At 36.5% G+C, this 27376-nt stretch overlaps 1 protein-coding gene across 1 annotated transcript in view; it reads right to left on the bottom strand.

Moving 5' to 3' along the window:
* Positions 1–27376, bottom strand: part of LOC107556010 (smoothelin-like) — a 66593-nt gene that overhangs the window by 38081 nt on the left and 1136 nt on the right. The window contains exons 2-6 of the mRNA XM_016238976.1: positions 23945–24014; positions 19282–19718; positions 17745–17799; positions 15974–16468; positions 4504–4577 (exon numbers count right to left, since the gene is read on the bottom strand). Coding sequence (XP_016094462.1) covers positions 4504–4577; positions 15974–16468; positions 17745–17799; positions 19282–19718; positions 23945–24014 — 1131 coding nt within the window. The remainder of the gene's footprint in view (positions 1–4503; positions 4578–15973; positions 16469–17744; positions 17800–19281; positions 19719–23944; positions 24015–27376) is intronic.

Here is a 27376-nt window from a genome sequence, read left to right as displayed (position 1 = left end):
AACGGTCGTCCATAAAATGCATTGCTGTTCTGTTGTAAGTGATCTTAAAGATTCCTAAATGCATCTACTTCCGGAAGGCCAAATAAAGTGCTTTTGCTTTGCCTAGAAACACACAGCGTCTCCCTGACATGCTGCTTCAACACTAACTGCGGTTACTGAAACCACGCCTTCTTTCTTTGCGTGCACATTTGGGCGCATTATGCTAATATTTCCACATAGTGAGGTAGATATGTGGGGGCGTGTTAGAACGAGCCGTTTTAGGGGGGCGTGGCAGAGTCTTTGATAAAGAATATCTCTTTGGTTTTGAGACTTTAGTCTTTGCAACTTCAGGGATCTTATCTATGCACAATCAGCTTGTAACACTCCAAAGAGAAAGGAAAACTTGAAATCGCATCATATGACCCCTTTAAAAAAAACAATGAAAACTCTTAAAAACTGTACTTGCAGATAATATTCATGAAATAAAAAGCCACTTAAATGTACTCAAAGAGAGACACTTTCATGACCATTTCTTAACACACTTAAATACAATTTTACAAAGTGCATTTAATTAAGTACACTTATTTTGAAGTGTTGACTAACATACTAAAGCACATGTAAAGTACTGGATTATAATTTTAACTGTAGAGTGTTATTTAATATTACATTTAAAGTTAATATATTTTAAAATATACTAAATCACAGCGTTATCATTACAAACGTCTAACTACAAATATATTTAAATGCAAGACATTCAAGTTTCCATTGAAATGACATTCAAATATATTTATACCATAAATACTTGTCAGTACATTCAGCAGTGCACTTTAACCATATTTCAAAGACAATAGAAGTAATCATGAAATTACATATAAAGATGTGCTTAAGCCCTGCTTAAGTAAATGACTTAAGCACCTAATTAACATGCAATTAAGTGTCCAAAAGGATTACATACAGTATTCTTTTTTCAAAGTATTTGTTACATTGCAGGCTTTTGCTAAAATGCTTTAAATTATTTCTTTAACATCAATCTACACTCCACACCCTGTTATGACAAAGTTAAAAACAGATGTGTGGTAAGTGATAACTTATCAAGTTTAAAAAGAAAAAAACTGAACTATTACACTGACAAAAACATTCCTAGCCTTTGCGAAGACTTTTGAAATCTAGCTCTGGTGCATCTCATTTCTCTGGATTATCTTTGAGATGTTTGTACACATCAGTCAAACATCTCTGGAGAGACCTGGGTCCGGCTGGGAGGCAGAATATCCCCAAATCCAGTGCAAAGCTTGTTACATCAAACCCAAAAACACTTGAGGCTGTAATCGCCGCTAAAGATGCTTCAACTAAGCACTAAGTTATGCAGTGTGATATATCAGTTTTATAATTTTAAAAATGTTATCACAAATCTGGTTTGTGCTTTGTCATGACAGGGTATATGAAGTGTAGATTGATGCGAAATAAAAAATGTAAAACATTTTAGCATAAGTCCGCAACATAATTAAAATGAAAGGGTCTAAATACTTTCTGAATCCAATTTGTATTTTTTTTTTTTAAGTGTTTTATAAGATGTGCTTTAAGTGTTTATTATGCTCTGTGGGAGACAGGATGACTGAAACACAAAGGCCACACACACACACACACACACACACACTCTCTCTCATACACACACACAGCAATTTCCAACTGCAATTAAATGTGGGACTGTATAAGAGTTACAACCAAAACTACAATACTACTGAGCGAGTTTAACTTGTTTGGTGTCTGTGATTTTTGACCAAAATGAGCGGAGACGCATTATATCAGACCATTTTAAGTCAACCATTGTTGACAGAGGTGCTGTGTTTTGTTCACGCTCGTAAAAGCTGCAGTGTGCTCTCATTCAGTGTTGCCATGTCTGCTTTTTATAAGCTTGGTTTTTCTCAAAGACACTTATTTATGTGCAGTTATGCTTATTTAAAGAACTCAGTCCCGTATTAGGGCTTATTTTGGTGAGGCAAGTCTCTTGTTTTGGCTTTGTTTTTCTACGGAGATCTGGCAACACTGCTCTCTCTGGACACTAATGTATGAGATCCCAGAGACCACAGGGCTGATGGGAGAAACTATGGCAGAGGAAGAGAGATGTGTGAATGAGTGAAGACATACAATACCGTTCAACAGTTTAGGGATTTTTCTTTCATAGAATAGAATACTTTTATTTTGCAAGGGTGTAGGGTTGTGACGGTGAGGAAATTTTCCCACCAGTTAATCGACGTGTGACAACACCGGTAATACCGGTATCACCGCGGGGGCGTTCCCTCTTTTCCTCGCTTTCCTTCGCTTTTAAATAGCTTAAAAGTGCCGTGCGCATTTTACTTTCACTTTCGAATTAGCGGCAGTTCGGCGTCAATTGCTTGAATGCAACAACAAAATACAACGTCAAACTCACTTTAGCCTATATATAAAACATAGAACTTTTATTAACAAAACAAATACAAATACACCATGCTATGCCTAATATGCCTAATATAAAATAACAAATAACTCACATAAAGTTTAAATAGGTATACAAAACTGGAAATAAGTAAACATGTATAATATATAACCAAATAAATAAGAAACGTAGAACGTTTATTAGCAAAACGAGTAAGAAAGCTTGGAGGCACGGCATACACCTTGATAAATAAATGACACAAAGTTTAAATAAAGTAAAAATCGGCAAACCTGGAACCAATTAAAAAAGAAACGAATGTTTAAAAAAACTTCCAAAATCACCTTAGATAAGTCAACAGGCTTTTCAAAATCCCAAAAATTTTGCCAAACAGGTGCTTTTGCATTTCGAAACTAAATCATCCGCGATCGTCTCGTCTGTCTCACCTCGCTCTTCTCGTCTGTCTCCCCTCGCTCTTCTCGTCTGTCTCCCCTCGCTCTTCTCGTCTGTCTCCCCTCGCTCTTCTCGTCTGTCTCCCCTCGCTCTTCTCGTCTGTCTCCCCTCGCTCTTCTCGTCTGTCTCCCCTCGCTCTTCTCGTCTGTCTCCCCTCGCTCTTCTCGTCTGTCTCCCCTCGCTCTTCTCGTCTGTCTCCCCTCGCTCTTCTCGTCTGTCTCCCCTCGCTCTTCTCGTCGGTCTCGCCTCGCTCTTCTCGTCTGTCTCGCCTCACTCTTCTCGCCGGTCAGCTCGCCTCGCTCTTCTTGTCGGTCAGCTCGCCTCGCTCTTCTCGTCGGTCAGCTCGCCTCACTCTTCTCGTCTGTCTCGCCTCGCTCTTCTCGTCTGTCTCGCCTCACTCTTGCAACTGTCGTTCGGCACGCTACATTGAGCAGCCACGTTCAGTTTTTAATTGCAGTGTCTGTTCTTTTACTGAACTAAATGATTTTTATGACTATAAAAAAATCTAAACGACTGTGGGGGTCGGTGACGCAGTGGGCAAGTGACGTAACCAGTGTTGCGGCTTAACACCGGTATCACCGTCAGCACCGTCTATCGCGGCAAGACTTCAAGGGAGCATTAAATTGATCAAAAGTGACAGTAAAGACTTTTAAAATGTTACAAAAGATTTCTATTTCAAATAAATGCTGTTCTTTTGAACTTCCTATTTGTCAAAGAATCTTGAAATCAAAATCTTGAAGAATCTTGTTTTCAAAATTGATAATAAAATAATAATATAAAGTTTCTTGTTAGAATCCTTTCTGAAGGATCATGTGACACTGAAGACTGGAGGAATGATGCTGAAAATTCAGCTGCGCATCACAGGAATACATTACATTTTAACAGATATTCACATAGAAAACATTTATTTTAAATTGTAATAATATTTCAAAATTTTACTGTATTTTTGATAAGCATAAAATATTTATTTAAAAAACATTGAAAAAAATCTTGCCAATCCCAATCTTTTGAATGATAGTGTAGTTGTCACTACATTAACTTTTTGGCCTAAATGTCTTCGATCACAGGTCTTTCTTGGTCCAAGAAACAAAATTGTGCTCATTTCACCTGGAGTGAAATTTAAAAAATATATTTTTTTTGAGGTATAAACGTGGATATTTATGTTTTTTCTGCTGCTTTCAAAAGTTCTGATGCCTAACTGAAAATAACTGTAACATGCAACAAGACCAGTAACATGCCATTTTGACTGTATGCTGACTTTAATCTGTGAGAGTGTGCATGACATTCACGGGTCACTGTAGGGTTTCTGTCCCATGAACAGAGGGAATGACGTCTTTGGTCCTAGAGGCACTTCCTTTCTGAAGCTTTTGTGAATTGTTTGCACTTGTCAGCTGTTTCAGTAGTGAGTGACAATGACCTTTGAAAGTGTCAAAGTTCACACTGAGACAGTAGTGAGTGTCTCGCTAACACAGCAAAGCGCCGTTACTCATTTAACATGCAAAGATGTAATTTATGTGAAGGCCTTAAAGGCACAGCAGCAAAAAAGGATCTTATAAGGGTCAAAGAGAAGATGAAAACTTATCACGACTTCTGTTTATGCTACAAAACATTGACTAATATAGATTTGTTTTGTGTTAAAACAGTCTGCTTCTGTTAAATACCTTAACTGAGGATCCAGACGAGAGACTTGAGCTGGTCACTTTGAACGGTGTCGCTCTTAAACCAAGCGTCAGCTCTGAGAAAACCACAAATGAGAACAGTTAAGACAAATACAAGATTTAGATGAGACTCAGCTTCTAAAGAACGTCTAATGACGGTGTGTGTTTGAAGACATCATGCCACCCCAAGAAATATTTACACAGCACTGTTTAGACGTAAAATCGAGCTTCAGTCGGAGTGGAGGTTTTAATCTGTTATGTAAGCTGCCAACAACGGCACCACATAGGGCTCATAAATTAGCATGGTCACATTACTGCTAATGTAAACACTGCTCAGCGCTCTCTGGATACGTTCAGCGTGGAATACAAATGCACCACTTGCTGCATCAGCACATATTGTCCAGGCTTATTATAGTTAACTAAAACCAGAAAACTAAAAAAGAAAGAAAAAAAACAGACCATTCTGTGTTTGCTTAAAATGCATTTACTGTGCAAGGTGCATTTTCTGCTGGAAAAAAAGTCTTTGTTTTTATGAAGAGATTTGTTTTAAAGTGTTTTTTGGGAGGGGGGGGGGGGTTTGCACAAAGAAATGTGCAACATTTTGTCTGGGAAATAATAAAAGGACACTTTTCCATTTAGAATTTGTCTTAAATGTTATTTTAATCTCTATATAAAAAAAATATAGTGAGAAAATTGTATTGTGAAACCAGTATCATGAATTATATTGCAGCGTGAGTTTTCAGTTATGTACAATTTATTGGAATTGAAGACTACAGTTCCAGTTTTTTTTTTTATAATAATACTTTTATTCAGTAAGGATGCATTCAGTTGATCAAAAGTGACAGTAAGACATTTATAATGCTACAAAAGATTTATATTTAAAATGTTTTTCTTTTGAACTTTCTATTCATTAAATAATTTTTTTTTTAAATCACAAAAATATGAACTGTTTTCAACATTGATAATAATCAGAAATGTTTCTCGAGCAGCAAAGCAGCATATTATACTGATTTCTGAAGATCATGTGACACTGAAGACTGGAGGAATGATGCTGAAATTTCAGCTTTGATCACAGAAATAAAATACATTTTAACTTATATTCACATAGAAAACTGTCCTTTTAAATCATAAAAATATTTCACAATATTACTGTATTTTTGTATCAAATAAATATAGCTTTGGTGAGCAGAAGAGACTTACTTTTTTTTTTCTTAAAACTTACAAATCTGAACAACCCAAACTTTCAAATGTACTAGTGTACAAAAAGTCTCTTTGTTTTCTCCAATCAAATGAATTCAATCATGTTGTTTCTCCATCAGAACTTGATACTATTAATTGAAAACATGTGTTTTATCCCAAGAGATCTGGTTTGTTTAAAGACATTAAAACGTCAATAAATTCCCAAATAAAAACCTCTTTGGCCAAGAACACGCTGCTGACGAAATCAAAGAGTGAATGTGGCTCTTAAATAAAGCAGCCTGCTCTGTTTATAGTCTCTTCCATCAGTTCGCAAGCGATTACAATATTTACACAATACACAATAGACCAGGGTCCTTATGTGGTTCAGCAAGACGGTAAACACTATTTTACTGCAGCTCTATAGCATTAAGTATTACTGTATTTTTGTATCAAATAAATATAGCTTTGGTGAGCAGAAGAGACTTACTTTTTTTTTTCTTAAAACTTACAAATCTGAACAACCCAAACTTTCAAATGTACTAGTGTACAAAAAGTCTCTTTGTTTTCTCCAATCAAATGAATTCAATCATGTTGTTTCTCCATCAGAACTTGATACTATTAATTGAAAACATGTGTTTTATCCCAAGAGATCTGGTTTGTTTAAAGACATTAAAACGTCAATAAATTCCCAAATAAAAACCTCTTTGGCCAAGAACACGCTGCTGACGAAATCAAAGAGTGAATGTGGCTCTTAAATAAAGCAGCCTGCTCTGTTTATAGTCTCTTCCATCAGTTCGCAAGCGATTACAATAGACCAGGGTCCTTATGTGGTTCAGCAAGACGGTAAACACTATTTTACTGCAGCTCTATAGCATTAAATATCCTGAGGCTTTCAAGTACGGTTCCCCTGCCTGCGAGACCTTTCAGAGGCAAGGATGAGCAAAGCACTTCCAAAAAAGGAAGATCTGACAGAGCTGTGGCACGACGACAAATACGGTCTGTTGATGAAACAGAGAAGAGACAGACAGAGAGCGATATGATAAAACGAGGAGAATAGTGATTGTGTTTATGCATCAGCCGGGTGAAAGAGGGTGAACTGGCATGTGAATTATGATTATATGACAGGGGTCCATAGACACACATGCCAGTTAACCAAAATACTACGGTTATATAATTTTATGAGCTAGTTTTGATGGAAATTCAACTAAAAATGGTCTGCATATAAAATTAAAATGTAGCACTTTACTTGACGCCTTTACATTCAATGCAAAGTATTTTTAATGCATGAATTATACAGTTATAATACTTACACCTTTAGAAAGTATAATGCATTACACACATGACAATTTCAGATGCAACATGGAATCGGCATATATAATGCATTTTAACTTTAGTCAGTAAACTCTACAAAATATACCGTACAATGGCATTACATTTTGAATATCTAAAGCATTAGGCTTCAAGTAAAGTGTTACCAAATATGGCAATGTATATTTTGGATAATTCAGTGAATTAAATACTTTAAAAATGAAATGCACTTCATCTCATCTCACTACTATTTCAGAACCTGGGGGAAGCAACAGAAAACATGATGGAAAGTCTGATAACAGCTTCAAATTACGCAACAGAAGTTATCTAATATTGCTTGCATTATATTGCTATCAGTGCATAAAAAAAGATTTGCTTCAGTCCAAGTGAAAATGAAGACAAAAGTGCAATTCATAAATTGGGAAATGGATACAAAACATCCAAATGTTTGGAAGCCGAAATATTGCGCTGCTGTTTCAATTGACAAGAAGCGGATGCTAGAATAAACCGTTCTAGACGGTACTTAGAAAAGGTCAAATCTTCACAAAGACACTTCAGAAGCAAAAAAACACAAAAATGACTCTGAAGAAGCTACAGATCTGAGAACACAACTGCAACGTGGGAAAATATTTTGCTCAGTCTCTATCTAGTCGTTAACACTTTAGATTAAGGAACACATTCACTATTACCTAAGAGTTTTCCCTCAATAAACTCCTAATTTGCTGCTTATTAATAGTTAGTAAGATAGTTGTTAAAGGGGTCATATGATGCGATTTCAATTTTTCCTTTCTCTTTGGAGTGTTACAAGCTCTTGGTGCATAAAGAAGATCTGTAAAGTTGTCAAAGTCTCAAATCCAAAGAGATACAATGCCGGTTGTTCTGACTCACAGACTGTAAGTAAGTTTTTTATGTTTAAAGAATTTGTCGCTGACGATTCAAACGTGAGTTTTGAGCAGTGTAGAGTAGCACTTGTTGTTTGTAATTTCTCCGATCACAAATGCAGACATGGTTTTATGTTTATGCGGCGCGATGCAACGCAACACGTAAAAAGACAGTATAAGTCATTATAATCCGTAATTATGTCCCCACTGGATGCAACAAATGCCTCGTTTATAATGGGTTTTAATGTTTTTGTCTCGTCGCTCCGGCCGGACAGGGCATCACAGTATGGTGAGGGGCGTAACATTTCCGTCACACGCTTGAGGTATTCGGCCAATCACAACGCACTTGATAGCTGGCCAATCAGAGCACACCTCGCTTTTCAGACCGATGAGCTTTGTAAAAATCGACATGTTTCAGAAAGACGGGGCATAGAGGAGAAACAATAATGTACAGTATGTGGAAAGCAATGTGCTTTTTTAACCTTAAACCGCATAAACACATTTCATTACACCAAATACACAACATAGTTATTTTTAGCAACATCATATGACCCCTTTAAGTTTAGGTATGTGATAGGATTAAGGGATTTAAAATATGCTCATGTAGAATAAGGCATTAATATGTGCTTTGTAAGTACTAATAAACAGCTAATATGTTAGTAATATGCATGCTAATAAGTTAATAGTGAATAGTCTTCCCTAATCTGAAGTTTTACCATCTAGTCTTTACACAAAGTTAGCATAAGGCTTCAGAAGACTTTCAGTAAAGCACACACACTATGATTTTAATTTTATTTTTGCAAATCATCCTTTATTTTCACTGAATGGAAAGAGCAGCCTGAACATTTTCTTAAGCATCTTGTGTTCCACAGAAAAAAGAAACACAATATGGGTTTCAAGGGACTAGAGCTCGACCGATATATCGTTTTGCCGATATTATCGGCCGATATGAGCCTGTTCCCGATATATCGGTATCGGCGAATATGCCGCTGATATTAATTTTTTTTCCAGAACATATAACGAGTCTGCTTTCGAATGAGACCAGCCCCGCATCGATAGCCCCCGGGGTTCGGGAGTTACGGGTGGTTAAATTCGCGGTCCGACGCCAACCGATCAAGCGATCCCGGGGGGCTACCGACACGTGGAGGGTGGCGTTCGAGAGGGCTCCTCAAGCTGAAGGGATCCCAATTTGGAGGAGATCCACTGGCGCGTTCGCGAGATAGTGACACCAGTCAACACTTTCACTTCAGTAAGGAGGTATCTTGTTCAGGCAGCAGCATTTAAGCGTAATTCAAGTTATTCGACCGTAAGTGCCCTGCGAAGTGGACTTCACATTAAATTCCTCCATGATTCCAGTTCCAAGGGAGCGGACACGTTACATTCAAAGGGCATTAAAGTGCGCGAGAAGTGAATTTATATTTAGGGATGCACTGAATGTTTGGCAACCGAACCGAATAAGCGAAAAGACCAAATAAATTGTACCGAACAATGATATGACGCGATCAAATAGCATCCAGTGCAGAGTGAGAGGCGCGCACTCCAGTGTTGCAACAAAATCCCCAAATTGGCAACACTGGCGCACTCTTTATTATGCAGCACACACGTCAGCAGTGTGGAAGCATTTAAACTGTCGGAGAAAGACACAAAAATCATTACAAGCACCGACAGCGAGAGACTGTTTAGGACTGCATCACATGTCTTCAATGAGAAGAGGAAGGGGGATTGTTGCTGGTTACTCTATGATGATTGAAATCGCGAAATGGCCTTAAACAATTAGTAAATAAACTGCAGAATGTTATGTTTTCTAATACACGCACGCATTGCATGTATTCTGACAGCACTGCACAAACTCACAGCAGATCTGCTCGTTAACCAGGGTTAGTGTTAAGAGCGTCCAAGAGCGAGGAAAATCTGAGCTGATACATAAAATAAAATAAAATAGTAAAATAAAATAAAAAGTAACAATAATAATGATAATAATCATTACAACAGCTCTGTTTTAATACATTTATTATAACATTCACACATAGTGTTCAAATTAGGATCTGTAATATTTTCTAATGTTTTAAAAGAAGTCTCTTCTCAGCAAGGCTGCTTTTAGCCAAAAATTATTATTTTACTAACTTATTAATTTTAAGTTAAATTGTGCTTTGTTGGTATAGTGTCTGCTAGAATGTTAAAAATGTTCAGTGTTAAATATTGTTTAATTGTTGTTTTGTAATTGATTTTTTTTTTTAAAAGCAAGACAAAACAGTAAAAAGCACATTTTGGCTTTTTAATTTATGCAATGGTGAAAAATAATTGGCAAAATACATGGGGAAAATAAACTCGAAAAACCGTGTTCGGTATTCAGTCTTCGGCCTTCGACCCAGTGTTTAATTTTGTTCAGTTTTGGTTTCGGCCAAGAATTTTCATTTCGGTGCATCCCTATTTATATTGTATTTATTTACAGAGGTATATTATGTCACACTTCACACTTCTCCAGTAAGTTTCGTCTGTGTGTGAAGACAGAAGCGCAAATCCGTGAATGAATGTTCCGAAGTTAAAAATTTCAATGGAATAAAGTTGAATGGAATTTAATTGAATTAAAGTTGAATAAATTTCAACTTTACTGTTCAGTGCACTGATGTCAGACTCATTTTGGATAATAAAGTTTGTTAAATTGTTAAATGCCCTGCCTCCATTACGTATCTCTGTCACGTCATTATAAGTGTTTGATCACCACATTTGAGTGATCATTGCAAAAAATGTGTATTTCGGTGCATCCCTATTTATATTGTATTTATTTACAGAGGTATATTATGTCACACTTCACACTTCTCCAGTAAGTTTCGTCTGTGTGTGAAGACAGTAGCGCAAATCCGTGAATGAATGTTCCGAAGTTAAAAATTTCAACGGAATAAAGTTGAATGGAATTTAATTGAATTAAAGTCGAATAAATTTCAACTTTACTGTTCAGTGCACTGATGTCAGACTCATTTTGGATAATAAAGTTTGTTAAATTGTTAAATGCCCTGCCTCCATTACGTATCTCTGTCACGTCATTATAAGTGTTTGATCACCACATTTGAGTGATCATTGCAAAAAATGTGTTTATGTATATATATTCTGTTTATGTATATACTGTATTCTATATATAGTACCAGTCAAATGTTTGGACACACGAATGGGAAAGTGTCCAAACTTTTGACTGGTACTGTACTATAAAATACACACAGAATATCGTTAAAAAATATTTTTGCTCCCTAATATCGGTATCGGTCCCAAAAAAAACCATATCGGTCGGGCTCTACAAGGGACCTGGTACTGTACTATAAAATACACACAGAATATCGTTAAAAAATATTTTTTGCTCCCTAATATCGGTATCGGTCCCAAAAAAAACCATATCGGTCGGGCTCTACAAGGAAAAATAAGGGTGCAAACAGTCTAAAATGAGAATATTTTTGTTTTTGGGTAAACTACCATGATTTCACTTTCATAAGCACCGTCCAGGAGCACAGGTTGAAATCCACTTCCTCTTAAAGGAACCACAACAGTTTCTAGAGAAGAGATTCTTTTAAAGTTTATATGCAAACCATTAAATAGGCTTACTCATACTCTACTTGAATCATGGAGAAGGAATGAATGGAAATATTACATTTTAGGGTGAAATTTCCAACATGGCTGCCAAACGGAGAATATGCACAGCTTGCACTCCAGTTTGTTCCATCAGCTCACTTGGCCTTCCCCATAAAAACATCTGTGAAACGTACAGGTATCTGGATCGGCTTAACTAGCTTACCATTTCCAGCTTTCTAGGCCTGTGACCTCAACACCATGGGCAAAAACCCACTATTTCTAAAGAATACTTTTAGAATCATCACTTGAAACTCGGGTGGTCACTAACATTATTTTGGTAATCGAGTAATCGGTAGAAAAACAGAGCTTAGCGAACTTTGAAATTACTTAAATATATAACAGCATTGAGGCAATAATAATTGGTTCAAATAAAATATCAAAAGCAAGTAGTCATATGGTTTTCTTGAACAAAACAGTTAAAATACATAATGTAATAAAACAATATAATCATAACTTGTGTACATTATGTATAATATCAAATGCCTGCAGAGGCGCCAATGGCCTGACGATTGTAATAATAATATTTAATTAAAATGTCCACTTAATCTTTAACATTTGACCACTTCTTTATGACAGAAATGCTACAGCTGCTGTAATTTCTTGAATATGCGGACATCAGAGCATGCAATCTCAGAGCGAGGGTTAAACTTTTATTTTGAAGTCGTGACGAACAGTTAGCATATTTAGAAAGATGATGATGTTTTCTCCTGTCTTGGTGTGGCTTTATAAATTATTTACCTTATAAATCTGACAGAATGGTGCACATGTTCTCAGATGAACGTTATACTCAGACTCACAGCATATGCAGAGATGGCGTTTGAGACGCTCTGACCGCGGATGTAAATTATAAAGGTTTGTGCGGAGCAGCATTTACTGTGAACGGAGCCGTGACCGACACGCACAGAAATAAAGCACAGGTTAAACCTGCACCACATGTACTTATTTAATTGAATCACAGCCTTTGTGAATTAACAACAGCAGTATGATTTATTATGATTTGTAAATGGTTTTAATATTTCAAACAGCCTTAGAAAATGGTCAAATAATGCTTTTTATGAATTCTTGTCCGTAGAATGCGTCACTTCCAGTATTTAGCCAGTTAACTGCCACAGGCAAAATGCAATCGAGGATTTTTTAATAATTGAGTACTCGAATCGTGACAGCCCTACTTGAAACCAATCCGAATGAACCATAATTGAAAATTTCATACAAAATTCCAACTCAACATGAAACTAAAGGGCTACAGTAGTTCTCAACAGGACTATTATGATTCTCCGCAGGACAGAATGGCCACTAGGAATTTAGAGAAAATGTAAAATGTTGGTTTCCTTTAACTATCCAGCAACAAATACAAAATTTAATACAATACAAGATATTAAACATTAACCAACAGGACTCAAAAACTTGCTCAAATTTGGGAAACAGGACATAGGACCTTCACTTGATCCTGATTCTCTGCTCAAAAAATACAACAGAAAAGTTTGTTTGGATATTTTATACATTATTTTGGATGTATAGACATCCAAAGCAGAGCAACAGATTTGTTTTAATTGGCCCAGCATCTGAAGATGTACTCTTTATAGGAGTGATTATAAGAAATACACTTCATTATTTTGTACATTGCAAAATTTGACACGGGTGATATCAGTGTTTATGAGATTTTGTGAAGAGAAGTAATGGTCCATGGTGATACTACATTCTTAAATTTGCCATCTTACATGTGAATCCTGGTAACACACACACACACACACACACACACACACAATAATGGTGTACTGTACAATATTTCAAAAGTTCAGTAGCTCTACAGATGAATATGTGCAAGCACCAAAATGTGAGTAAATACTACAATAAAACAAATGACAACAACAAAAAATGTATGCAACACAAGAACGGTAATCTGATCCTTACTTGATTCACATCAAAAGAGACCAATCACTAAATAACATTTTAGTGGCTGCTAAACAATTGGAAAATTAAAAAATTGGTGACACTTTCCTAGAGTTAGGCCACCTAAACATGCATTTCAAGGGGGAAAAACATGATGGGTGTAAATATTTTGTGAGAGTTGCCATTTCACTGAGACAATTACTTTAAAATTATGTTATAAGCAAGACAATAACTTGTGCTGTTAGCCGCAAATGTACTGTGGAATATTACTACAATTTAAAAGAACTGTTTTTCAATGAGAAAATATGTTAAAATGTAATTTATTGCTGTGATCAAAGCTGAATTTTTAGCATCATTACTCAGGGTCTCTGCAGGATTTTAAGCTCAAATTTAAGACTTTAAAACCTTTTTTGAGACTTGCACAAATACAATTAATGCCATATGAGCGGGGTAGGGCAATGTCTATGGTAACATATTAAACTGTAAAAGGCATGATTTACAGCAGGGATGCACCGATACCACTTTTTCAGAACAAGTCCGATACCGATACTTTCATTTTTGGTACTCGCCGATACAGATACCTGTATTTTCACAGCATTTGTAATTTTTTAAAAACTGGGTACAGAAAAAAAAATGTTATAATAATAATAATAATAATAATATGAATCATGTTAGTCTCAAAACGTTTTCCTAAAATAATGCAGGGAACCACTCGTTATACATTATACGAGTGCACGCGTACTATTTTGGTGATGTAATTTGTGTCATGCGCAGTGTACACTGACCCTCACGTACGAGTAAAAACCGAAGTATACTTTGGCCTTAAAGCAAGCTAAACATACGCAGCGCACACACGTTTGTATTGGTGCGGAATGAGAGAGACACTTACAGCCTAGCGCACTTCACACAGTCTGCTAGTTTCACTTCTGCTTTAAAGAAAGTTGTGTATGCTTGACGTTTAAAATAAATGTTGTTTATAGTGAATGCCCCTATAATTTTTGTTTGTTTTATATTTACGATTTAGTTTTAATCTAAATGCATGAGCTAATGGAGCGAACAGCAATAAAGATAATGCAACAGAAGTGTGCGCTCTCGGTCTCTCGCTCTCTTGCTCTCCTTACCATCAAAAATCTTTAGTAACTTGTGCATTGTTTTTTCTTACTTGCTTTTGACATATCTGACCGAACTACAAACTTTCCAGTGATATCTGTGAGATATTCACTCAACAAGCTCGTGCATCTGTGCCACCGCGCACTCTGCTTATCAGCTCGCGCACATCAGCTATACAGGCGTGAATATTGAATGTTTAACATTATATTAATTACTTGCATGTACTTCATCGACATCTTTAATCTCTAATAACTCCATTCTACTCTCGGTTGTTCTGTTTTCAGTGTTTCTTTTTCTGGACACAGCTCTATTCACACGCTGTGTGGTATCGGCTTTTGATATCGGGGCATTTTTACGAGTACGAGTACGAGTACAGGAGCGCAGTATCGGTGCATGCCTAATTTACAGTTCGGATAAAGGTTTTCACAAAAACAAAGTTTTATAAAATTATAAACTTCACATTTCAGGCTTTAAACCATTTTTAAGAAATTGAATCAGTCATAAGTAGCAATTATATTAATTTATATTAATTTAAACATTCATTATCAATCATTATATTAATTAAATAACATAGAAATATATTTTACTGTCTTAATTGTTTAGATTTTTAGAATGCATTTTCTTGTCAATCCACCAGTTCCCATTTACAGCTCTGCGTGTTTGCAGAATTTAAACATGCGTGGATTTTCGCATTGGTCTGAACATAAACAGCAGACGGGCTCATTGAAAATGCACATTCATTTTCTACCAGCAGGAATGGCAGAAATACAGCAGTTTTCCCAGTAATGGCAGAACACAAACCAGCAGCTCGAGACTTTGAAACGTGCAGCGCTCATGTTTATTTAATAAAACCAGCCTTTTGAAGTTTAATCATCACATTGAGCTATATCTCGATTCTTGTCTTTCCGTCCCCAAATATAAGACCTCTTGAAATCATAATTAAGACTTATTTGTACCATTTAAGACTTTTTAAGGACCCACGGAAACTCTACTCCAGTCTTCAGTGTCACATGATCTTCAGAAATCATTCTAATATGCTGATTTGCTGCTCAAGAAACTTTCTGATTATTATCAGTTGTGCTGCTTCATATTTTTGAGGAAACTGTGATTCTTTTTTTTCAGGATTCTTTGATGAACAGGAAGTGCAAAAGAACATCAATAATTTAAAATATAAATATCTTGAAACATTATAAATGTCTTTACTGTCACCAATTTAATGCATGCTTGCGGGAAAAAAAAAATCTTACTGAGCCTAAGTACTCTAAGTTTTGAACAGTAGAATATATTTTTAAATTATACATACATTTACATATCTATGCATTTGGCAGAGACTTTTTTCCAAAGCAATATACATTGCATTCAATGTATCTAAAATTATAAATGTATTCATGCAAATCCATCAATTCACCCACTATTGTTTTGGAATGCATAATTGGGTACAAAATTCCTGTGTGTTTTATGAATCAGTTGATTCACTTGCTTACCTGTTCTCTGTGGAGCAGCAGATGTGGTGATTCGAGGGCTCATGTTTATGGCTGCAGAGGGCGATGACAGTGAAGATGGGTTTCGTCCGTCTTTGATCTCAATGCTCAGGAAGGTCTTCATGTTGGACTCGGGTTCACCTCGGGTGTCGTGGGTCCCTGAAGATGCTTCTCCCTCAGGAGTCTGCACTTCTTCTGAACTGCTACATGCACGCCTGACATTTTCAGTGCAGCCGTGTGAGCCGCCCACTGCGGCGTGTGATTGGCTGGAGAAAAGCCTGGGCTGGGCCAACATGTTCTCAGTGACATTCCTCTCTTTCTTTGGGATGGAGTAAGAACAGGACGAGGACCTCTCTGCAGACACTGTGTTTGTGGAATGAGACGAACTGCGGCTGATTTTAGGTGCGTTCGTAACAGGTTCGGTGAACTTGCGCATCCTGTCACGAACAGAGTTCGCGCGCATGACGGGCCCCGAGAATGAGGCTTTGTTTTTAAAATCTGAAAAGAAAATTTTTTATTTGTATTAATTTAATTCAAATCTGGAAGAAGAAAAAAAAACCATTAGGTCATACTTTAGTTAAAGGACCAGTTCTCACTATTAACTTAGACTTTTGCCTCAATAAACTCCTAATTTGCTGCTTATTAATAGTTAGTAAGGTAACTGTTAAGTTTAGGTATGGGGTGAATTAAGGGATCTAGAATATGATCGTGCAGAATAAGACATTAAATGTGCTTTATAAGTACTAATAAACAGACAATATGCTAGTAATATGTATGCTAATAAGCAACTAGTTAATAGTGAGAATTGGTCCCTAAAATAAAGTGTTACCGTACATTAAAAATGATAATTAAAATGAAGCCTGTATGACAGTATAAGCTATCAAATAATTGTGGACAGCACAGCCCAGATCATGTCGTCTCGGAAGAAGTTATTAATGATTAAATCCCAGACATTTCATTGTAGACTTTGGTGTCTTAGCAAATCTCAATCCTTGAGACGTCCTCTGAACCTCTAGAGGAGACCTATGTGAGAGTCCTGGAGCTTTCTTCTAGGTTAAAGCAGGAAAGCAAGAGATTTAAAGGGACAGTTCCCCCAAAGATGAATATTCTATCATTTACTCACCCTTGTGTCGTTCCAAACCCATAAACCCATTCCTCTTCAAAACACAAGTGGAGATATTTTTAATGATTTCACTGAAATCCATTCCACCAAAACTTGACGCTTCATAAGGACATCTTAAAAGAAATCCATATGATTCTTCTGAAGAGACTCTATTGCTTATATGATGAACAGATTTAATTTAGCTATGTATTCACATATAACTTGTTTGACGTTCATGACAGAATATTCAACTATCCCTTTAATCAAAGTCTTCACTTGCTCTCCATCTAATTTCATTGTGTCTAGAATAAACAATTGTGACAGTAAGGTAATTAATTCCATCTCATTTGGGATTTTTCAGTCCTAGGGATCATGCAGGATGTTTTAGTCTCTGGAAAGACTGATTAGGACCGGGCCTCTACGCTTGTGAATGTGGTAATGGCCCTATTAGGTCATAAGGAAGAGTGAGGATCTTGGGATATGGCCTGCTGACTGCGAGAGGATCTCTATCTTCATACTTTAAACAAAAGCAGGAGGACATCAGCTTGGCCATACTTCCTGCTGGGCATCTATGTTGCCAGGTATGCAACATATGCAAGTCATTAAGCATTTCGAAGGCTAAATCTTTTATTAATCAACATGTATTTTGATGTGATATGCAGAACTGTTCACCTGTATCCTTGCCATTAGTGAGAGAAGTCAGGAGAGCGTCTCTACCTGATGTGATCTAAAGAAAAAAATCATTTAAAATCAACTTCTCACAGCATGACATAAAACAGTTCACAGTAGCAGCGATGTCTGTTTACAGCAGTAAGCATTTTAAAGAGATGCTTTATCGAGTTTTATCAAGATATATTTTTTAATAGAGTTACACTAACATTCAAAACATTTTTTTTTTATGAAATTAATACTTCTATTCGGCAAGGATGCATCAAATTGATCAAAAGTAAGAGTAAAGACGTTTATAATGTAAAATATATATTTTTAAAAATATTAAGCAGCACAACTTGTTAAAAATTTTAAATAATCCTGAAAAAAAACATTTCAACATTGATGATAATTCAGAAATGTTTCTCGAGCAGCAAATCAGCATATTATACTGATTTCTGAAGATCATGTGACACTGAAGACTGGAGTAATGATGCTGAAAATACAGCTTTGATCACATGAATAAATTACAGTTTACAATATATTCACATACAAATCCTTTCTTTTGAATTTAAATAATATTTCACAATATTGTAGTTTTTACAGTGTTTTTGATCAAATAAATGCAGCCTTGGTGAGCAGGCTTCTTTCACAAACTTGCCAACCCTAAACTTCAGAATGGTAGTGTATTTACATTAAATTGTAGGATTTGGTCAAATATGTTGTTCGGCAAGGATGCATCAAATTGATCAAAAGTAAGAGTAAAGACGTTTATAATGTAAAATATATATTTTTAAAAATATTAAGCAGCACAACTTGTTAAAAATTTTAAATAATCCTGAAAAAAAACATTTCAACATTGATGATAATTCAGAAATGTTTCTCGAGCAGCAAATCAGCATATTATACTGATTTCTGAAGATCATGTGACACTGAAGACTGGAGTAATGATGCTGAAAATACAGCTTTGATCACATGAATAAATTACAGTTTACAATATATTCACATACAAATCCTTTCTTTTGAATTTAAATAATATTTCACAATATTGTAGTTTTTACAGTGTTTTTGATCAAATAAATGCAGCCTTGGTGAGCAGAAGAGACTTCTTTCACAAACTTGCCAACCCTAAACTTCAGAATGGTAGTGTATTTACATTAAATTGTAGGATTTGGTCAAATATGTTGTCGTTCAGAGTGGTTTAAGCATGTTACTATACAGAATCTATTTCTGGTCTCTATAAATGGCTAAAAAAGTCTATGGGATTTTTTGCCTATTTTACAAGAATTGTTGAAAGCACGCACTCTTCAACAAGCCACAGGATCTGAGGTATTGTGTCTGTTGCCCATGAATGAAAAAACCAAATTAACAATGTTAAAATTGATTCTTAGCCAAACACCACCAATGATTCTCTCTTAATCACATCTGAACATTGTTATGGCACGGAGGATAGTCGGAGCAAGTGGTGGATGGATTCAGAGATAAAACAGAGACAAATAGTACCTCCTGGTGGATCAAACAGAGCAAGTGTTCCCATGAGACACCTTTCACTTCTCCTCACCTTCTGTCCTGAGACGTCTTCAGCTCTTTTACTCGTCTCATTCAGTGTGCATGCTTGTGAAGCTGCTGTGCTCTGAAAGAGAGTCGTCTCCAGGCCATTGTCAAGTGTCTTCAGGTCTCGATCCGTCTGCAGAGCCTCTGAACTCACAGCTGCCCTCACTTGCTCTGCAGCCGGACCTGACGGTGAGCTCTGGTCCGTCAGATGAGGTTCAGCAGTAGACAGGGATTCGTGGCTACGGTCTGAGGCGCTGGAGTTCAGCCTCTTTCTCTGATGGGAGCTGCTGTCATTCGATTCTCCGGAGTCTGACCGCTCTCGGTATGAAGGAATGACTTCTGAGGAGGGCGAGCCATGATCGCATTGGATCCGCTGAGTCAGAGGACAAGAGACTTTCTCTCTGACCAAAGGATCTAGTACTAAAACCATGTCAGGGCTTGAGGCTACAAGAGACAAACACATAACTGTAAGTGCATTGGAACAGGAACTTCGAGGTTAGACTCAGATGTGTTTCCACAAATCTCATTTAAAATAACCAACCAAAATGAGAGAAAAAAAAACAAAACACCACATCGTTCCTGACATTAAAGTGGACTCAGTCTCATTTCAGTCCACTTCAGCTATGACCAGATCTCAGCACACTTTCCATTCATACTATTGATTTTAAAACCTAGTGAGAGTGAACCTGTACACGACTGTTTGCGTCGGTAAGATTTTCTTTTATTTGTTATTCAGCGATGATGCATTAAATTGATCAAAAGTGACATCAAGAGCTGTGCTTTTGAACTTTATAATCATTAAAGAATCCGTAAATACAAAATGTATCAAGGTTTTAACAAAATAAATGAAGAAGCACACCTGTTTTCAGTGTTTCTTGAGCAGCAAATCAGTATATTAAGAATGATTTCTGAAGATCATGTGACATTGAAGACTGGAGTAATGATGCTGAAAATTCAGCTTTGATCACAGAAATACATTACATTTTAACAGATATTCACATAGAAAACAGCTATTTTAAATTGTAATAATATTTCACAATATTACTGTTTTTACTGCATTTTTTATCAAATAATTGATGCCTTGGTGAGCAGAAGAACATTAAAAATCTTACCGACCATATTACTAATATATGTAATATTACCTTTAACGCTTTCATTATTTAATACAAGTATGCCATTTCAGACACAGTGTATACTGATCTTGCTAGCATTTAATAAAATATGGGACAATCAGGAATTGCATTGCATTGTAGCTTTGCTCAAACTTCACCGCATACAGCTTAAACTTTTTTATGCATACTGAACGGATGAATACAGCATACTGAATTTCTTTCAGGAGCCTTTTAAGACTAGCATGCATGGTGAAGTACTAGGTTAACTACATAAAGCAAATATATGCAGCTGGGAACAGACAAAACGAACAGAACTAAGCCAAGGGAATGTCAGATGGTGATTGTAATGAGCTGTGCATGCTGGGTGGAGATAGGACATTTCCTTTCACATTTCCTGCGTGCACGCACACTGTTTGGGAGATATCCAGACGCAGAATACATGGAGGGCACAGGAAGTGACATTAGCATCCAACCTTCAGCTGACTATCAGCAAAATACTCACAATTTTACAACTTTGCATGTACAAGCTCAAATTTGAAGATGTTTTTTCCTTCTTTCATTAAACCTGTTAAAACCTGTTATTGCAAGCTTCCAAATTCAAACCTGACGCTTGAGGCATTTTTTGTAGTGTGGCAAAAGCAAAGATTGCAACACAGGACGAAAAAATGCCCAGTTCACTGACAATACTTGAGAGATTCACATTCACGCGTCGGTCTCAGACTCTAGCCGTAATGAGAGAGAGCTAAGGTAACAGCGTTTCTGAGCAGATCCCTGTAATTTGTAGTAAAAGCAGTCTTGCCGACATCCTGATACTTTTCACATCTGGTCAGGAAGTATCTTTCTGTTTCCACCATTCTCAGATCTCTGAAGGAGCAGAGCAAATCTGTGCTTTTGGGCTGCTTAGTCTAAGCATACGCTGCGTTCTTTTCATTGCTTACAGAGTCAGGATATACTCCTTATCAAGAACGTTTCCTTGTATTAAAGAGTTAAGATATTTTTTATGGCAAGATGCTGCTGAGAATATCAGAAGTTACATTTAACATTTTTGAATTAGAAAGAGACAAAGGGATAGACTGCAAACTCAACTAGTTAAAGATGTGTATATATAGCATAGAAAACCCATTGTTATTATCAATCAGAAACTCCCTTAAATGACTCTCTCCACTAAATTAAGACTAAGTGAACATACATGATGCATCTAAGACCTGTAATTGTGAGGTCTCGAGTTTTTGGCCTGGTCGAGTGCTTAATTTGATTCCCATCTTGTCTGCTTTGTTTACCACAAGTGATGTGGCAGGCAGTGAAGTTCAGAGATCCAAACCCCAGACGCATTCTTCTCCTTCAGCACAAAGAAAGGCTCGCCACACTCTCAGACAAATGCTAGACTATAAAACAGTGTGTCAAACACAACAACACTCCCTCGATCATATCTCGTTGGAAAAACAGATTTGTTTTGCATCTTTTGCTGAAAGAATAGCTCACCTAAAATGAAATTTACTCTGCAGAAATGACACAAAAAGCACATATGATTCTGTATTTACATTATTACATTAACTCTATATTAAGACATTCATTCATATTTTCACGTAATTTGAATATACTCAAACCGATTGGGATTTGTATGAAGCCCATTTTCACCACATAAGAAAAAAAAAATTATAATCATAATTACAACACATCATTTTAATGTAAATTATGACCTAGTATTTCATAATTTCATGTCAATTATGACTTTGTCTCATAATTAGGAGATAAAAGACAAAATGATGTTTAGTATGTCATAATCTTGACTTTCTTTTTATGACTTAACATAGAAACGGACTCATAATTAGGGTTGCAAAGGGGTGGAAAATTTCCGGTAAATTTCCGGAAACTTTCCAAGAATCCCTTGAATATTCCCAAAAAATCCTGGAAAGTTTCCAAAATTTCTGGAACATTTCCAAAATTTGCTGGAAATTTTCCACCTTTTGCAACCCTACTCATAATTATGACTCAATTTTGACTTGCCGTTATGATTGTCATTTTCAAACCTGAGATAAAAAATCTCAGTAATTATGACAGTCAAAATTATGAGAGACTAAGTCAGAATTATGATATGAAAGTGATACTTATGACAAAGACAACATTATGAGATACTAAGTCATAATAATGAGATCTCGTTCTATTTATGACGTACTGACACAAAGTTCAAATGATTTGCAGCGGTCGCTTTCGGTGTAGATACGGTGTAACTCACAATTGACTTAATTATGAGAAAATCCAAAATGAGATACTGTCACTGCTGACTTAATTATGAAAAAAGTCAAAATGACAACGTACAACGAAAGATAAGTTATGACAGTACCTAATAATGTTGACTTTTTACGTCATAATTAGGTCTCAATTTCGACTTTTCATAATTTCGACTGTCATAATCAAGACGTTTTATCTCATAATTTTGACCATTTATCTCATAAACATCTCCTTTCGCATTTTCAAAAATAAATTATATGCGTGACCTATTCCTTTAGCATTTGTGATCCTGGAACACAAAAGCAGTGTTAAGTCGCTGGGGGATATTTGTAGCAATAGCCAACAATACATTGTATGGGTCACAATTATACATTTCTCTTTTATGCCAAGTAAAGATCATGTTCTGTGAAGATATTTTGTAAATCTCCTACTGTAAATATATCAAAACTTAATTTTTGATTAGTAATATGCATTGCCAAGAACTTCATTTGGACAACTTTAAAGATGATTTTCTCAATATTTAGAGTTTTTTGCACCCTCAGATTCCAGATTTTCTAATAGTTGTATCTCTGCCAAATATTGTCCTATCCTAACAAACAAAAAATTGACACTTATGACTGCTTTTGTGGTCCAGGGTCACATTTTATTATTGAGATAATCCATTTTAACCCACTATGTTAAAAGCACTGACAGCCTAATACCTTTGAATTACCATAGTATTACCACCTGTCACCATCACTGTACTACTGTACCACAACAGTACTGTTTTCATGGGAAACGACAGACAAGAAGCGGTTTTAGGATAAAGGAGCATAAAGATTCTAGAACACAGTCAAAGTTATATATCTGATTCCTTTAACTCAAAATCGGTTTCAGTCTCTGACCCAAACTTCAAAATGCATGCATGACAAAAAGCATGTCCTTCCCTCATTCTCCACAACAACTGTGTATAAATGCTCTTCCTCGTCCTGTTCCAGCCCCAAACTTCCTTTGTCTCCACCTGAATAACAAACAGTGGCTTCCCAAAATGTCTTTGCTTGGCCCTGCTCTCACCCTGGCCAAAATTACTGGGTTGAGCAGCTGAGTAAGGACCACTAACACCACAAATGTCAGGGTCACAGGAAAGGAGTTTTACTTCAACAGACTTTGGGTCTAAATATAGGGGTTGACCTGCTGGTAGGACAGACATCAATGAGTTTTACATCTCCAGGGGTGCTGAACGTCCCCCTCACCCTCGTCTACCTTCATGTGGAATGTTTCTAAACTTTTTTTGGAAGATGAAACTCTTCTCTCAGATGGACATTCAGTTTGTGTGATTTAACTTGCCTTCTCTGTGGTTCTCAATTCTCTCTGATTGGCTAACGAGAGCTTCTGCCTTGATGTTCTCTCGACCGTCCTGCAAACAAAGAACAACAAATAAACGTACAATAAATACATTGCCTCTGCACTGCAAAAAATGGTTTTCTTACTTAGTACTTTTGTCTTGTTTTCCATTACAAACATCTCAACATTCTTAAATCAAGATACATTTGCTTCAGAAGAAAAGTATGATCTGCCAGTGGGGTAAGAAAAGTTTTAATCTTTAAGCAATAAAAGTTACACCTTCTTTCTTTGCGTGAACATTTGGCCGGCGTTATGCAAATCTTCCCACATAGTGAGGTAGACACGTGGGGGCGTGTTAGAACGAGGGGTTTTAGGTAGGCGTGGCTGACTCTTAACTTTTATAAAGAATATCTCTTTGGATTTGAGACTTTAGTCTTTGCAACTTTACAGATCTTCTTTATGCACCAAGAGCTTGTAACACTCCAAAGAGAAAGGAAGAATTGAAATCGCATCATATGACCCCTTTAATTCAAAGGGAAACAAGCTTATTTTTCTTATCCCACTGGCAGATATTTTTTCTTGTTTTAAAAAAAAAAATCAATTTATCAGAAAAAAAGACTTAATATCTTAAGTTAATGTATCTTGATTCAAGAATGTGTAGATATTTGTAATGGAGAACAAGAGAGAAATGCTAAGTAAGAAAAACACTTTTTTTGCAGTTTGAAGCCATATTCAATGAAAAAATCATACTGACTAGAGAGCAAGATAAATGTGGCTCAAAGTTCTGCAGTTCAATAGAAATGAAACCATTAGAACCACTTGTAGATTGATTTGACTCTACTAAGCAAGATAAAACATCTGATTGGTTGGTCAACATACAAAATATTGATCACTCACTATGAAAATTGCAGGACAAGAATGTCTTTGAGAATTTGAAACTTTTACAGCATCTTTTCCTATCCTTCTTAATTGAGAAAAATAAAGTCAGAATTGTGCGTTATAAATTTGCAATGCTGAGAAAGAAGTCAAAATTCAGAGATGTTAACTCATAATTATAACCCGAAAATGCAAGAAATAAAGTCAGAATTGTCAGATTAAAAACTAAAACCATTTTTTTTTTACCTTTTTTATTTATATTTCGACTTGCACAAATGCAATTCTGCACTGAAAAGAAGAAGATAATTCTTTAGAGAAATGACAGGTTGTCAACTGCAGATCTCTTTCATTTTAATCATCTGATGCTCATTCAAGTGCAGAATTACAGAATATTTGTGAGCCTGGAGCACAAAAGCAGTGTTGAGTCGCTGGGGGATATTTGTAGCAATAGCCAAAAATACATCGTATGGGTCAAAATTATAGATTTTTCTTTTATGCCAAAAAATCATTAGGATATTAAGTAAAGATCATGTTCCATGAAGATATTTTGTAAATTTCCTACCGTAAATATATCAAAACTTAATGTTTGATTAGTAATATGCATTGCTAAGAGCTTCATTTGGACAACTTTAAAGATGATTTTCTCAATATTTAGATTTTTTTGCACCCTCAGATTCCAGATTTTCAAATAGTTGTATCTCGACCAAATATTGTCCTATCCTAACAAACCATACATTAACGGAAACTTATTCATTCAGATTTCAGATGATGTATAAATCTCAATTTCACAAAATTGACGCTTATGACTGGTTTTGTGGTCCAGGGTCACATTTGACAATATAAATACAAAAAAATCTCTCAAACAGGTAACCCAGACTAAACTTTTCAGTTTTTGAGTTTGTATCCAAGATGTGAAGGAGGCTGAATGGACTAAGACGTTTAGTGTTTGTTTATTGCTATGGACTTTAAGTCTTTTTGGCTTAATGGAGTTTGTTTAGCTGCTGTAAAAGGATTTTTAGTTATATGGTACAATAAAACCAAACCGCTGTTAATCAGCAGCCCAACACAAGCGGATATAATCGGGTATTACACGAGGTCACGTGATTGTGTTTCAGACCAGCTGAAGTCTTGGAAGCCAGTCTGACAGAACAATTTAAACCTAGCATGTAAATGGGTGACTAACAGGACTCTTTTCTCCCACAGCAAACCTGCAAGATTTTACTTGCAAACAACAGCAAAGCATTGATTTTCTATCTGTAAAAGATCGATATAAAGCAAACAGATGCAGAAACTGCTCAGCAGCAGTCACATTCATATTTCTACACTATAATTATAAGTTGGCTGCCAAAGAAACACATGAGAAATGGCTTTTTCTGAAGTTCAGACCAAGGTTGCCGATAAAGAGACATTTCGCCCAAAAATAAAGATCCTGTGAATGTCATGCTTAAATTTTGCCTATTCCTTAAACAAAACTATGGCATGGCTTTAAACCTCTTTGATTATAGTGCACGGTTTGCAAGGACAACTTTATTGTACTTTTTCTGTCATTTAGAAGCTTAAAAGCCCCAGTCCCCATTCACTTTTATTACATGGAAAGAGCAGCTTCTCTCTACAGACAAAAGTCAGTCATATTGCATGTGGTTATATGAGCAAAATCTTATTTTTGGGTGAAGAGTGACTGTAAGCCTCTATGTGTGTGTATGTGATGGATTTAGCCCTAAATCTGGATTTAGGTTTAATCTAGCTATCATAATGCAAGAGTTTCAGATGGTGACCACAGCAAAGTGTAAGCCAAATGCACTCTCCTGAACTCACAACATCTCACAACTTGTGTGAAAAACATATTTACCCACATAAAGCTGTATGTCTTCTAAACTGACCAATTTTGAGGTAGCTGAGTGCACAAAGCTCATAAGATCTAGTGTGTGTGAAGCAGTCAGTGTCATTTTCCATGAGCGTCTGGATAAGTCTGGTGAACCACACACACTTAGCTCACCATGAGTGAAATACAGTAGTGGAGCCTGTCATTTTGGCTCCAACACCCACACACACACTCTCTCTCTCATACACTCACACGCACGCACGCACTCACTCACTCACTCACTCACTCACTCACTTACTCACTCACTCACTCACTCACACTCACACACTCTCACACACACACACACACACACACACACACACACACTCACACACACACACACACACTCTCTCTCTCTCTCATACACTCACTCACACACACACACACACTCACTCACTCACTCACACTCACACACTCTCACACACACACACACACACACACACACACACACACTCACACACACACACACACACTCTCTCTCTCTCTCATACACTCACTCACACACACACACTCTCTCTCTCTCTCTCACACACACACTTCACAGCGCTGCATCACGGTTCTCTCACACACACACACACACTCACTCACTTCACAGCGCTGCATCATGGTTCTCTCTCTCACACACACACACACACACACACACACACACACACACACAACAGAGCGCTGCATCACGCCTCTCCCACACACAAACACAC

Source organism: Sinocyclocheilus grahami, unplaced genomic scaffold, assembly GCF_001515645.1.
Source record: "Sinocyclocheilus grahami isolate Dianchi unplaced genomic scaffold, SAMN03320097.WGS_v1.1 scaffold553.1, whole genome shotgun sequence".
Lineage (NCBI taxonomy): Eukaryota > Metazoa > Chordata > Actinopteri > Cypriniformes > Cyprinidae > Sinocyclocheilus > Sinocyclocheilus grahami.
This window is presented reverse-complemented; position numbering and strand designations above follow the sequence as displayed.